The sequence below is a fragment of the Lonchura striata genome, chromosome 3 (assembly GCF_050655825.1).
Source record: "Lonchura striata isolate lonStrDom1 chromosome 3, ASM5065582v1, whole genome shotgun sequence".
Classification (NCBI taxonomy): domain Eukaryota; kingdom Metazoa; phylum Chordata; class Aves; order Passeriformes; family Estrildidae; genus Lonchura; species Lonchura striata.
In genome coordinates, this window is record NC_140705.1 from 67064345 (window position 1) to 67077682 (window position 13338).

At 41.2% G+C, this 13338-nt stretch overlaps 1 protein-coding gene across 2 annotated transcripts in view; it reads right to left on the reverse strand.

The window, feature by feature from the left end:
• Positions 1-441: 441 nt before the first annotated feature.
• The window catches only part of FMN2 (formin 2), a 162496-nt gene continuing 149599 nt past the window's right edge, over positions 442-13338 (reverse strand). For both annotated transcript variants that reach the window (XM_077782126.2, XM_085576737.1), the window contains 2 exons: positions 11305-11386; positions 442-9945 (listed from right to left, as the gene is read on the reverse strand). In XM_077782126.2, coding sequence (XP_077638252.2) covers positions 9919-9945; positions 11305-11386 — 109 coding nt within the window. In that variant the 3' untranslated portion in view covers positions 442-9918. The remainder of the gene's footprint in view (positions 9946-11304; positions 11387-13338) is intronic.

Below are 13338 nucleotides of genomic sequence, written 5' to 3' on the forward strand. Positions count from 1 at the left end.
TATATATATGTGTGTGTATATATATATATATATATATATTTATATATATATATATAAGGATTATAATATGCAGATTATACTTTTCAATTAATGTTTTTGCTCTACTAGTAATTTCTTGAGACTGTTAACTCAGCAATATAGTAGGACCAGGTTACAAACCTGAGCCAAATGCAAGAGTGGGAGGCATTCACAAGCTGGAGAGTGAGTTTTACATAGTCTCCTTGGTTAAAGAACACTGAAGCTCTCACTACCACCACCTGGGGAAAAGGTAGTGTATCCACATAACTGGGAATTACTGTCACTACCAAAGAGAAGCCTTATTTCCTCTGCTCTCTTCACAAAGGCTCTTCCTTGATCACAGGAGCCAGAATGGGATGTGGTGCTTAGGGAACAAATAGTATGCAGCAAACTACAGCATAACCAGAGAGTGACAAGAGAAAACAGTTGTTTCATTATTCCTTTTATTTTCTTATAAATTAACATTCTAAAAAAAATTGGAATAGAAACACTAAATACAGTATTGCACATAGTGATCTTTGTTAGATGATCTATTATTTCATTTAGTATAGTAATATACATACTGTAGGTACTGAAGAGAACAGGAAGGCTACAAATGAAAACATGCTACTGTATCCTTGCACTTAGGAGCAAAGTTAGGAGAAGACTACTGTTTACATAAATACAAACATGGATTTGAATCAGTGCCATTAAAATAGCTTTACTCTGTAAAGTTTTTTTTTTTTTTCCATAAGTTAGTCATAACAGCAAATAATCTCTTGTTTTCTCTTCCCCAAATAGTAATGTTACTCCCATCAACACAAAATTTTAGAATTCCATTCTTGGTAATTTATATCCCTGCCAGAAATTACTGCTAGTACAGATTTTCACATAGGTTTATCAGCAACAGGAGACTTACTTTTCACACAGTGAAAAAAAACATATTTTCTAGTGCTTGGTATATGTGAAGAATAACAGATTCCTGAGGTCATATTTTGCACTTCCTTTTATGACACCCTGTAGAGTATATTAGCCTCTGAACAGCTCGGAATGTCTCTTGATGTGCTAGATTAGACAGGGAATAATGCAACCCAGAAGGTTAGAGCTCATTTGCCTTACCCCAGTGTCTTTCAGGCTCCAAAGCTGTGAGCACCTGCATCCAACTGAGTTGCACACATGGTCTGCTTTCAGGAAAAATTAGCTTTGAGAGAAAAACATTATCAATCAAGCTGATTGGTTTGGGACTTTTAAGTATGGACTGGAGGAAGGGGTTGTTATCAGTTGATGTCCTAGGGTGACGTTATGGTGTTTGTATCCCCAATTATGTGTTCTGTTTATGTTTGATATTATATTCTGTGCTTTCAGAACTGACTCTGAAAGTGAAGGTTTGTTTTCTCTTGTTATCAGCCAGCTCATCTCCCACCATGGTCCGTTGTCTAGGACAGGCTTTGCTTGCTTGCTTGCTTGCTTGCTCTTGCTCCTGCTTTTGCCTTTGCTTTTGCTTTTGATTATTAGTCAGTTTAGCTAAGCAGTCCAATCTTTTCCCTGGACTGTTTTCTTTTTGCTTTCCCTTTCCTGAATATCATTCCAACCTGCTCTAGACTGGGACCTGAGAAACACAGAAGCACCAAGAGCCTGCATTTAGTGATCTGCAGTGGGCATCCCCAGCGTAGGAGACTAAGAACTGGGTGACCACTCCCAGGAGACACTTTCTGAATTCATTATCTCTTCAGAGTAGTGAAAGAGGTTTTGTCATGTGGTGGGGTTTTTTTGGTGGTTTTTTTTTTTTTTTTTTTTTTTTGTTTTGTTTTGTTTTGTTTTGTGCTGGGGAGTGTTTTGCTTGTTAAATAAACAGGTTTTTTCCCCACTTCTCTCTGAGGAAATTCTTCCTGAACCAGATGGGGAGGAAGGGGCTGTGGGGGTTTGCTTTCTGGGGGCTCCTTCCGGAAGTTTTCTCCCAAATTTGCCCTAAACCAGGACAAATATTTTGGCACCCAATGTGGGTCTCGAGAGAGTGGAAAAAACCCTGTTCTAATCATAGTCTGGTTCCAATTACTTTGTGTTGGTATAGAGCAGTTACTGGCTATGTTGTTTGAATTCATAATGTCTCTTGGGGTGGAGGCCTGCATGTGTTTCTGGTCCCTAGGGTTTTTTGAGATCTTAATCCCTCTAGGTTTCTTTTATTATCCAGGAATAGCTCCGGTATTGTCCCTAATACATAGATTTTGCAGTAGAAGGGCATTGCCCAGAATATCCATCAGGCTGGGCTTGGGTGTAATGGCTTGCTTGGGGTTTATAAATGTGCTGAAGTCTGTTCCAGGAATGTATGGTTCATGGTTATGGTTGTGCAGCCAGTTCGTAAGAGGGGAAGCAGGGGATGAGGCTTTTCAGCCTTTGCTTTCTTCTTCTCTTCTGAATCTGTTACCTCTCATTAGAGAATGTTGAGTTTCCCCTGAATGTTAAAGAGACGATCTTTCTGGTGTTTAATCTGGTAAGCTTTCTGAGACAGTCTGCAGTCTCTCTAGAATGAGGGCTGAGATTTCTAGAGGGGCTGATGAGACCCCTGACCCAGGAGTAGACCCAAGTGTGAGAAATCCTGAGTGCTCTGGGAAATGGGAGGATATGGGCCAAATCTTAAAGGAATTTTCTGACCCTATAGCCTGGGACTTTCCATGTAGACAAATGCAGAATCCACCTGACATGGCAAACTACCTGAAAAAAAAGTGCCATGATAACTCTAAGGAGAAAAAGATCATTGCAGTGAGCTGGGCCCTGGCATATGCTTATCGCACCCTGCTAGATACTGTAGGGCAGCAGACAGAGGAAGGAGGGCAGGGAGATAAATCAGCAGCTATCCCAGTCACTCAGGCTGCAGCCAACACACCCAGCTTGAAGCCAGCAGCTAAACCAGACAGTGAGCCTAAGGTAGCAGCTAAACCAGACTCAGCAGCTAAGCCTCAACCAATGGCTGTTGCTACTAGCACGAGAAGTAGAAAGAGCACGGAAAAGACTGATCAACCAGTGGATGATAATGATGATGATGATAATGCAGGAGAAGGACCCTCAACACCTCCTGACATAAAATCAGGAGTCAAAGTAACTGGTACAAGATCAGAGGCCAATACTGAGTCCTTTTCCCTAAAGGACCTTTGTGGCCTAAGAAAGGATTACATTTGACGACCTGATGAGTCTGTAATTAGTTGGTTGGTCCATCTTTGGGATGCTGCAGGTGAGGCTACAATTCTGGATAACACTTAAGCAAGGCATTTGGGATCCCTGTCACATGGTCCTGTCATTGACCAAGGAATGATGACCCTCACAGCCTCTGGGCACAGGCTCTGGAAAGTGTAGCACAAAGATACTGGTAGGCAGATGATCTTTATATGCAGTAGACCCAGTGGAAACCATAGAACAAGGGATCCAACATCTGAGAGAAATGGCAGTGGCAGAGATTATCTTCTCAGATTAAATAACAACTAGAAATCCAGACTTGGTACCGTGTACATCTGTGATGTGGCAAAAACTTGTACGACTTGGGCCAAATGAATATGCTTCTGCTTTAGCAATAATGAAGTGGGATGAGAGGGATGAGACCGTGCTCGATATGGCAAAGAAGCTCCAAGCATATGCAGATGTTGTACATGGCCCAACCCATGCCAGAATTGCAGCAGTAGAAACACGTCTGCAGAAATTACAAGACAAGATAGAGGAGAATCATGAGTCTCAGGGAGGAGATTAACGAGGACCTTCTCCAAATCTCGGCAGTACAGATCAGAGGTTCTGGTATCCAACACAGATGTTCCTCAGATGGAGAGAGAAGGTACACCCCACAAGCTGAGCTGTGGGTCTTCCTGCATGATTGCGGAGAAAACATGAGGAAATGGGATGGAAAATCTACTGCTGCGCTGGCACAAAGGGTGCATGAACTGAAGGAAGGCAAGATTCGGAGACGAAGTTCCACCAAAAGGAGAGCAGCTCCAGCTGCCCATAGCCAGACTGCCAGGTATGATGATGGTGATGACACGTCCGATCCCCTTGAAGGAACCTCTAAGACATATGTCCAAGAACAGAAGGATAAACAGGCTTAGAGGGGCCCTGCCTCTAGCCAGGTAGAGGCAAGGGAAAACTGTGTTTTCTGGACTGTGTGGATTTGTTGGCTTGGCATATCGGAACCACAAAGATATAAGGCTTTGGTTGATACTGGTGCACAATGCACATTAGTCCCATTGAGACATATTGGGGCAGAATCTGTCTCTATTGCTGGTGTGACAGGTGGATCACAGGACTTTAATTTGGTGGAAGATGATATAAGTCTGACAGGAAATGAGTGGAAAAAACACCCTATTGTGATGGGCCCAGAGGCCCCATGCATTTTGGGCATAGATTACCTCCAAAGGGGGTATTTTAAAGACCCAAAGGGACTCAGGTGGGTATTTGGGATAGCAGAGGGCATCCAGCAATTGAACACCTTGCCTGGACTGTCTGAGAATCCATCTACGTAGGACTTCTGAAGGGAGAAGAGCAACAGGTACCAATTGCCATTTCAACTGTGCTGACAGTACAGAACAACTTGAAATGCTGTGGCTCCCATCCATAAGATGATCCAAGAGCTGGAGAGCCAAGGGGTGGTCAGCAAAACCCACTCACCCTTCAACAGGCCCATTTGGCCTGTGTATAAATCTGAAGGAGAAGGGAGATTGACAGTGGACTACCGTGCATTGAATGAAGTGACTCCACCACTGAGCGCTGCTGTACCGGATATGCTGGAAATCCAGTACGAGCTGGAGTCCAAGGCAGAGAAGTAGTACACCACTATCGATATTGCTAATGCATTTTTCTCCATTCCTCTGGCAGCAGAATGCAGGCCTCAGTTTGCCTTTATGTGGAGGGGAGTGCAGTATAGCTGGAATCGACTGCCCCAGGTGTGGAAGAACAGTGCCACCATCTGCCATGGCCTGATTCAGATTGCACTAGAAAAGGGTGAGGCTACAGAACATCTACAGTATATTGATGATATCATTGTGTGTGTGAGCACAGCAGCAGAAGTGTTTGAGAAAGGAGAGAAAATCATCTGAATCCTCCTGGAAGCTGGTTTTGCCATCAAGAAGAGTAAAGTTAAGGGACCTGCTTGAGAGATCCAATTCCTGGGAGTGAAGTGGCAAGATTGACGGCATCAGATTCCTACAGATGTCATCAATAAGATCACAGCTATGTCCCCACCAACCAACAAGAAAGAGACACAAGCTTTTGTAGGCGCTATCATAGGGCTTTTTGGAGAATGGACATTCCTGAGTACAGTCAGATCGTGAGCCCTCTTTACCTGGTCACCTGCAAGAAGAATGATTTCCACTGGGGCCCTGAGCAGCAGCAAGCTTTCACCCAGATAAAGCAGGAAATTGCTCATGCAGTAGCCCTTGGCCCAGTCAGGACGGGACCAGATGTGAAGAACGTGCTCTACTTTGCAGCTGGGAACCATGGTCTGTCCTGGAGCCTTTGGCAGAAGGTGCCTGATGAGAGGCTGACCACTGGGATTTTGGAGTCAGAGCTATAGAGGGTCTGAAGCCAACTACATCCCAACAGAGAAGGAAATCTTGGCTGCCTACGAGGGAGTCCAGGCCGCCTCAGAGGTGATTGGCACAGAAGCACAACTCCTCCTGGCACCCTGACTACTGGTGCTAGGGTGGATGTTCAGAGGAGAGGTTCCCTTCACCCACCATGCCACCAGTGCTACATGGAGCAAGTGGATTGCTCTCATCACAAAGCACGCCCATATTGGTAAACTGAATCAACCTGGGATTTTGGAAGTAATTACAAATTGGCCTGAAGGTGAAAGTTTTGGTGTCACAGATGAAGAACAAGAACCAGTGACACGGGCTGAAGAAGCTCCACCATGCAACCAACCGCCAGCAGAGGAAACACGCTCTATTCTCTATTATTACGCTCTGTTCACTGACGGTTCCTGTTGCGTTGTAGGGATGAATTGGAAGTGGAAAGCAGCTGTATGGAGTCCCACACGACAGGTTGCAGAGGCCACTGAAGGAGAAGGTGGATCAATCCAACTTGCTGAACTCAAAGCCATTCAACTGGCCCTAGACATTGCAAAAAGGGAGAAGTGGCAAAAGCTCTACCTCTACACTGATTCATGGATGGTAGCCAATGCTCTGTGGGGGTGGCTGGAGAGGTGGAAAGAGGCTAACTGGCAGCATAGACGAAAACCAATTTGGGCTGCTGAAGAGTGGAAAGATATTGCTACCCAGGTAGAGAAGCTCCCTGTGAAGGCTCACCATGTAGATGCTCATGTCCCCAGAAGTAGAGCTAATGAAGAGCAGCAAAACAATCAGCAGGTAGATCAGGCTGCAAAGATAAGGGTGTCAAAGATAGACCTCAACTGGGAACACAAGGGAGAGTTGTTCCTAGCACGATGGGCCCATGATGCCTCAGGCCATCAGGGTAGAGATGCCATCTATAAGTGGGTATGAGACCGAGGGGTGGATTTAACCATGGAAAGTATTTCTCAGGTGATCCATGACTGTGAGACATGTGCTGCCATCAAACAGGCTAAGCAGGTGAAGCCCCTATGGTATGGGTGGTGGTCCAAGTACAGCTATGGGGAGGCCTGGCAGATTGACTACATCACACTGCCCCAGACATGCCAAGGCAAGCGCTATGTGCTGACCATGGTAGAAGCCACCACAGGATGGTTGGAAACCGACATTGTGTCTCATGCTACAGCCCGTAACACCATCCTGGGCCTTGAAAAGCAGGTCCTTTGGATGCATGGTACCCCTGAGAGGATTTTGTCAGACAATGGGACTCATTTCAAGAACAGCCTTATCAACACCTGGGCTAGGGAAAATGGTATTGAGTGGGTGTACCATATTGCCTACCATGCACCAGCTGCAGGCAAAGTGGAGAGGTACAATGGACTGTTAAAAACCACCTTGAAAGCATTGGGTGGGGGATCTGTCAAAAACTGGGAGCAGCATTTAACAAAGGCCACCTGGTTAGTTAACAGCTGAGGTTCCACTAACCAAGCAGGTCCTGCCCAGTCTGAGCCCCTGAATACAGTAGACAGAGATAAAGTCCCAGTGGCACATGTCAGAGGTTTGTTAGGGAAATCAGTGTGGATCAATTCTGCCTCAAGTACAGACAAACCCATTCGTAGGATTGTCTTTGCTCAGGGACCAGGTTGTACATGGTGGATAATGCAGAGAGATGGAACAACACGATGTGTACCTCAGGGAGATCTGATTGTGGAGTGAGACTCATGTGCAAATAATCATTGTTGGCTGGATGTTACTGCCATTGTCTGTACATGAAAACACACAGACATGAGACAGAAGGAAATATGTAAGTGTTGAAGGTTTGAGCAAGTGAGATGGAAGCAAATGCGTATGAGTACATGAAAGATGGAAGTTTTTACTGGATGAAGTTTTTACATTATGTTTAGTAGTCTGTTGATGATATGGAGATAAGGGGTGGAATGTCCTAGGGTGACATTATGGTGCTTGTATCCCCAGTTGTGTGTTCTGTTATGTTTGATATTATATTCTATGCTTTCAGAACTGACTCTGAAAGTGAAGGTTTGTTTTCTCTTGTTATCAGCCAGCTCATCTCCCACCATGGTCTGTTGTCTAGGACAGGCTTTGCTTGCTTGCTTGCTCTTGCTTCTGCTTTTGCTTTGCTTTTGGTTATTAGTCAGTTTAGCTAAGCAGTCCAATCTTTTCCCTGGACTGTTTTCTTTTCCTTTCCCTTTCCTGAATATCATTCCAATCTGCTCTGGACTGGGACCTGGGAAACACCAAGAGCCTGCATTTAGTGATCTGCAGTGGGCATCCCCAGCGTAGGAGACTGAGAACTGGGTGACCACTCCCTGGAGACACTTTCTGAATTTGTCATCTCTTCAGAGTGGTGGAAGAGTCTGGTGTTGTTATTTTTTTTTTTTTTTGGTGCTGGGGAGTGTTTTGCTTGTTAAATAAACAGGTTTTTTCCCCACTTCTCTCTGAGGAAATTCTTCCTGAACCAGTTGGGTGGGGAGGGGCCATGGGGGTTTGCTTTCTGGGGGCTCCTTCCAGAAGTTTTTTCCCAAATTTGGCCTAAACCAGGACAGCTGAGCAGTCCAAAACTGATATAGCAAAACAAATTCTGGATTGCAAATAGGAAGTAAGCATGTGGTCTAAAATAGAAGCCCTAAGTCATATATTTCAATCATTAACCTCCTAGTCAGGGACACTGAAAGCCTGGAAGAAATATCTGTAATCCTGTTAAGTGTGACATTGATGTCAATTAGTTGGTAGTCTATGTTCTGTCACTGTGGGAGGAGGTCCTGGGAAGGATTCTCCAGGAATGCCTTGGGAAACCACAGTGGTATAAGGAAAAGTATTGCCCCTGGATTCCTGTCTTCCCCATGTAAATGAAGATATGCCCATCATATGTTGTATCCTCCCCAGTTTATGCTCATCACTGTTTGTACCTTCCTTTAGTTCTAGATAGTTCTGTGTTCTCCATTCCCCATTAGTTCTCTCGAGTTAACCACTCCTTTCCCTTGTTCTCATTGGTCCAGTTTATGCCACTCCGTCTCTGCTCCCCCCTTAAACCCCCTTCCCATTGAACTGTTTGTACCCCATCCACCCCCTTGCCTTTCCCAGTTATATCCTCTGGCCCCTCCTCCCTGCTCACTCCTGCAGCCTCCTTCCCCTGCGTCCCAGTGTCTCCCTGCTCCCGCTCCCATCTCCTTCATCCTCGTTCTCCTCAATAAACCCACGTGGATTACATTGCCTCAAGAGTCCTCCTGTCTTTTGGTGGAGACTTTATTAGGCTATCCAGGCACCTGTGGTCTAGCCAGCAGCGGGCTGCCCTGCCGCACAGGGCTCAGGTCACCCACATATCACTAGAATTGGCTACTGTTTTTCATAAATGTTGTCTCCATATGCATCTTTTAATAGCTCTCTAAAGGAGTTTTTAAACAGTTTTAAATTAACTGTAAAGCTAATTCCAGAAGGGAAGTCATGTACATCTGGCAAAAAGCCTGTCTGACTTAATTGATCAGCAGTTAAAACTATATTATACCTTCTAAAGTTCATGTAAAAGTATTAGCTGCTTTATATATTAACAAACTATAATAGCCAAAGCTCTCATACTCTCTATCATACTTCTGTGCTTTTCTGTACACTTTTTTTTTTTTTTTTTTTAATGCTGGATTTCTGACCCCCATACCACCTGGCATTCACTATCTGGCAGAAGATGAAGTAAAAGTATGCTGCCTTATCGATTTTAAACATAGTTACAGTAAACATCTTGTTCCACAAATATTTAGTCATGGAGGGCAACCAAACAAGTTGGGAAAGCATTGATTATACTGTATAAACAGCACTTAACAATTCAAAATACAAACTACAAATGCCAACATGAAACAGATACAAACAATTCACTAGGAGTAACATTTCTTTCCCTAAACTAAGTGCAGTGCCATGAAGTATTTGTGTCTGATGTTGCCAGTAGGAATGGAAACGTTTTACTGTGCCGAGTAGCATTCTTACGAAGTTCAACTTAATGCAATTTTCAGCATGTTCAGAACTGATGCAGATACCACTTTTTATGCGTGCTGACTTGTCCTATTTGTAATATACCATTACACTTTACAAAATACCATTTTTGAGTGGCAAAGGAGATACAGAGTACAGGGAAGGTGTTTAAAGTCCATATCTAGTCTATTTCTGGGCACTCCATTAAAGTGATCACATTCATGAATGAATGCAGAATAACATCAGTTGGTGGAAAACTCTAGAGAACAAAATGCAAATTTTAAAAGGTCAAGGAAGCAAATGATCAGGATGATGTAGTTTCCTTCCCTCTCACTCCCCACCCACAGGCATGTTGAATTTTGGTAACCAGGTAACAATGGCTTTTGAATTTCTTCTCTCAGATTTTCATACTTATCTTTGCTTTCTGAAAAATAAAATAAATTTTAAAAATAAGGACAAAATTTGAGTGTACACAAAACCATCTTACACAAATATGAAAAGCATAGAAATACATAGGCAAATGTTTGGTTATATTTACGTAGAACTGGCTTCACAAATAAACTTTGAAGCTAGAACTGAAGTAGACTACAGCTATACACTGCTTGTGAAATATTTTTGTTTACTTTCCTTTTCACTCATCAAATTATCACTCAGACTGAAGGTCCCTGTTTCAGTGCAAAAAAAGAATGATACAGGAATAATTGAAGAAATAGTTATTTCTTAAAAGAAATCTCTCAGTGCCTTCATATACAGCAGTATATGTTAGATGGAGAAATGAAAAACAATGCTAATTTGGGTGGTTCTTTTGAAATAAAGTGTTGATCTTCTTTTAAACAAAATTGATAAAATATATTTTATAACTCCTTACCAAACTAGCACTCCATTTACATTTCTTGTGACACTAGCTACAGTCAATTCTCACAAAACATTCAAAATAAGAAACTATAAATGCAATATTATTGCTTCCTGTATCAAATTGTTAGTTAGAATACTGTAAATTACCTCATGCTTCATTTACAAGATGTGTCACAGATAATATGACTACACAACTATGACTGACTACAAAGCATGAAAGAATTAAGTCATGTCTTGGGGTAGTTGGGAGCAGGCACAGACATGTGAAAAAAATCTAATACTTTCCAGACATAAATGATGGCCAGTTTCTACAGTTATGAATTAAATGTAATACCAGAATAATTTTTCTGTAAAATCAGTCATGCTCCTTACAATGGTTAGGCAATCATAGGGGAAAGGTTTTACTGAATGACCAGAATTACTCTATTATCACTGAAGTTATTTATTTTCAAAAGAATGGTGAGAGCCCAGTATTATCTATTTCTAGTTATTCTATTCCAAACAAATCTGTATCAGTGGATCAGAAAATACTGTATTTGATACAGTTATTGACCTTGAAAAATCTATAACTATTGAAGTTCCTCCTTTCACACTGTATTTGTAGAAAAGTGTGAATACAAATGGAATAAGCTGGAAGACCAAAACTACTTTTCTGCTTTCTATGTGCATCCTACATCAAGTCTTGGAAGAACACAGATTGGCACAGTGAGGCCAATAGATACTCTTGCTTGTGCTACATCTATTTTGTGGAGTAATATGCATAAGCAGATTTAAGTTTGTTAATTTAACACCTTTAAGGAAAATGTTAAACACTAAATAAAAAACAAAAACATACATCAAGAATAACTTACCTATAAAATTCAAAGAGAAAAATATATAACAAGTGATATAAACTATAAACAGAAGTATTAATACAAATTTTACTTACAATTCCAGAATCATGTTTTTGTCTAATATTGTATAGCGACTTCCCCTTTTTCTGTCTGCAGACTTCCTCTGCTTCTTTGACTCTGAAGAGAGACAAAATCTATAAATACTCCTGTACACCCACATTTACAAAGACAATGCAGTATAAAACTTACAAGTTAAGGCCTGAGGACACAAGTGAATAACTTTATTCTCCATATATTCATTAGCATGCTCCACAAAATAGTTCTTGCACCCCAGGGCTGTTGGCACCATACCCGGCAATTATATGGACAGGCATAATCAATTCTAGTACAATCAATTCTAGTGCAAAAGCAATCAGTACTTACTGCAGCTGAAGTTTCAAATGTATGAGGGCTTAAAATATATTGGATGATATGTAGTTTACATTTCAGAGCACGTATTGCCAGGAAAACACCTTTTCTTTTTAGCACTGTTTAAAATATTTCTTCTTCTATTTCAACTCTTAGTACTTCAATCACAGTTTAAACAGTTTGTCACCAAGCTATGTTCCCCTGCACCTATTGTTGTTTATATTTAAAATGGCAAAATAGCTTAACCTAAATTTCCAATCTTTACTCTCAACCTTTAAAAACAAAAAGTGGAAAATTTCCATGGAACATGATGTTTAAACCAAGGTGATGCAGGTGACTGCACACATCTCTTTAATTCCAAAGTTGAGGAACCTCAAGGCTACATGACCACGGAGGATGAATGTACTTCAGCTGCTAGGATGTAAAGAGAGGAGCAGGTTTTAAAAGTAAGGGTCCACTTCTTAGTGCTTCCTGACATGTCAAACAGTACCAAATTAGGACCTTGTGAAATGCCACCACATTTTTGGTGAGAGAAATGTCCTTTTTGTCATGCAGATAGGAAACAAACTGTGAAAGGCAGAAGACTACACTCAGACTGGGAACCTGCCAGACTCAAGCTGATGGGTTCAATGTCACACTGTAAAATGTTTCTTTACAATTTTCATTCATTTTATATATCAACCTTGTAAACACACATGATTGCTGGAACACTGATAATATGAATTTATGTTATGAATTCTCTGAGCTGCAAAGACTTACATAAACACTTTCTATAAGAGAACATTAAATCATGTGAGATCTTTAATTTTTTTTAATGAGAGATGAGAATTTTATTGATAAATAAGAAACTACAAAAGAAAAATGTAAACCCTATATTGGCTTGATCTTGCCAAAAATATGGACTTGAGATAGCATTTAGTCTGACTTTTCACCATTATCCAAGAGCGAAAAAATAAGCAACAGTTGAATGATATTAAGAAATCATATATCCTTGTCTGGTTCCTTGCAGTTCATCTCCAGACCACTAGCATGTCTATTATTTCACTAAGGCTACACAAGAAGAATCCAACTTTGTGTCACTATTATTTTTTGAATATTTTTGTGTGTGTGGTATGGGCCAAAATTTTGAAAATAAAACTCCAGCTGAGTTTGCTAAGCACAGTAAAAATAACAGCTTCATATTTACCTCTACTTTATTCAACTTCACCAGACACACCTTGTTTTTAAGTTTCAAATTTATACTTTCAAAAATTAATTTAAATTAGTTAATCACTTCTTTTCCAGCACTTCCACAAGCTGCCCTCATCATTTGATGGCCTTGTATGTTAATGTAGGGAGACCTTCATGTGCACAGATTGCAGGGGAAAAAAGCTTTGAAACCTATTCTTTCAAGCTGTAATGCTTTTGCTCTGACTGCAAATCAGATAGATTGCCGCATAACCTAAAACAAAAATGTCAAGCAGCCAAGTCATTCACCTTTAAAATGTATTTAAGTAGATTCAGTAAAAGTGGCAGCCAAAATGCAGTGATAGCTTCAAATAGAAACTTATGGGAATGATGCAGAATGAAGGAAAAATCAAGATATTTTCTTTTCTCTATAACAATTTTTCTTCTACTTCATGTCTACTTTTCTTTAAAGGAGAAAAAAAATATCTGTGACATTGATCTTCCCATGATCTTTTCTAAATATTCAGACACATTCCAACCTATCAAAAACTACT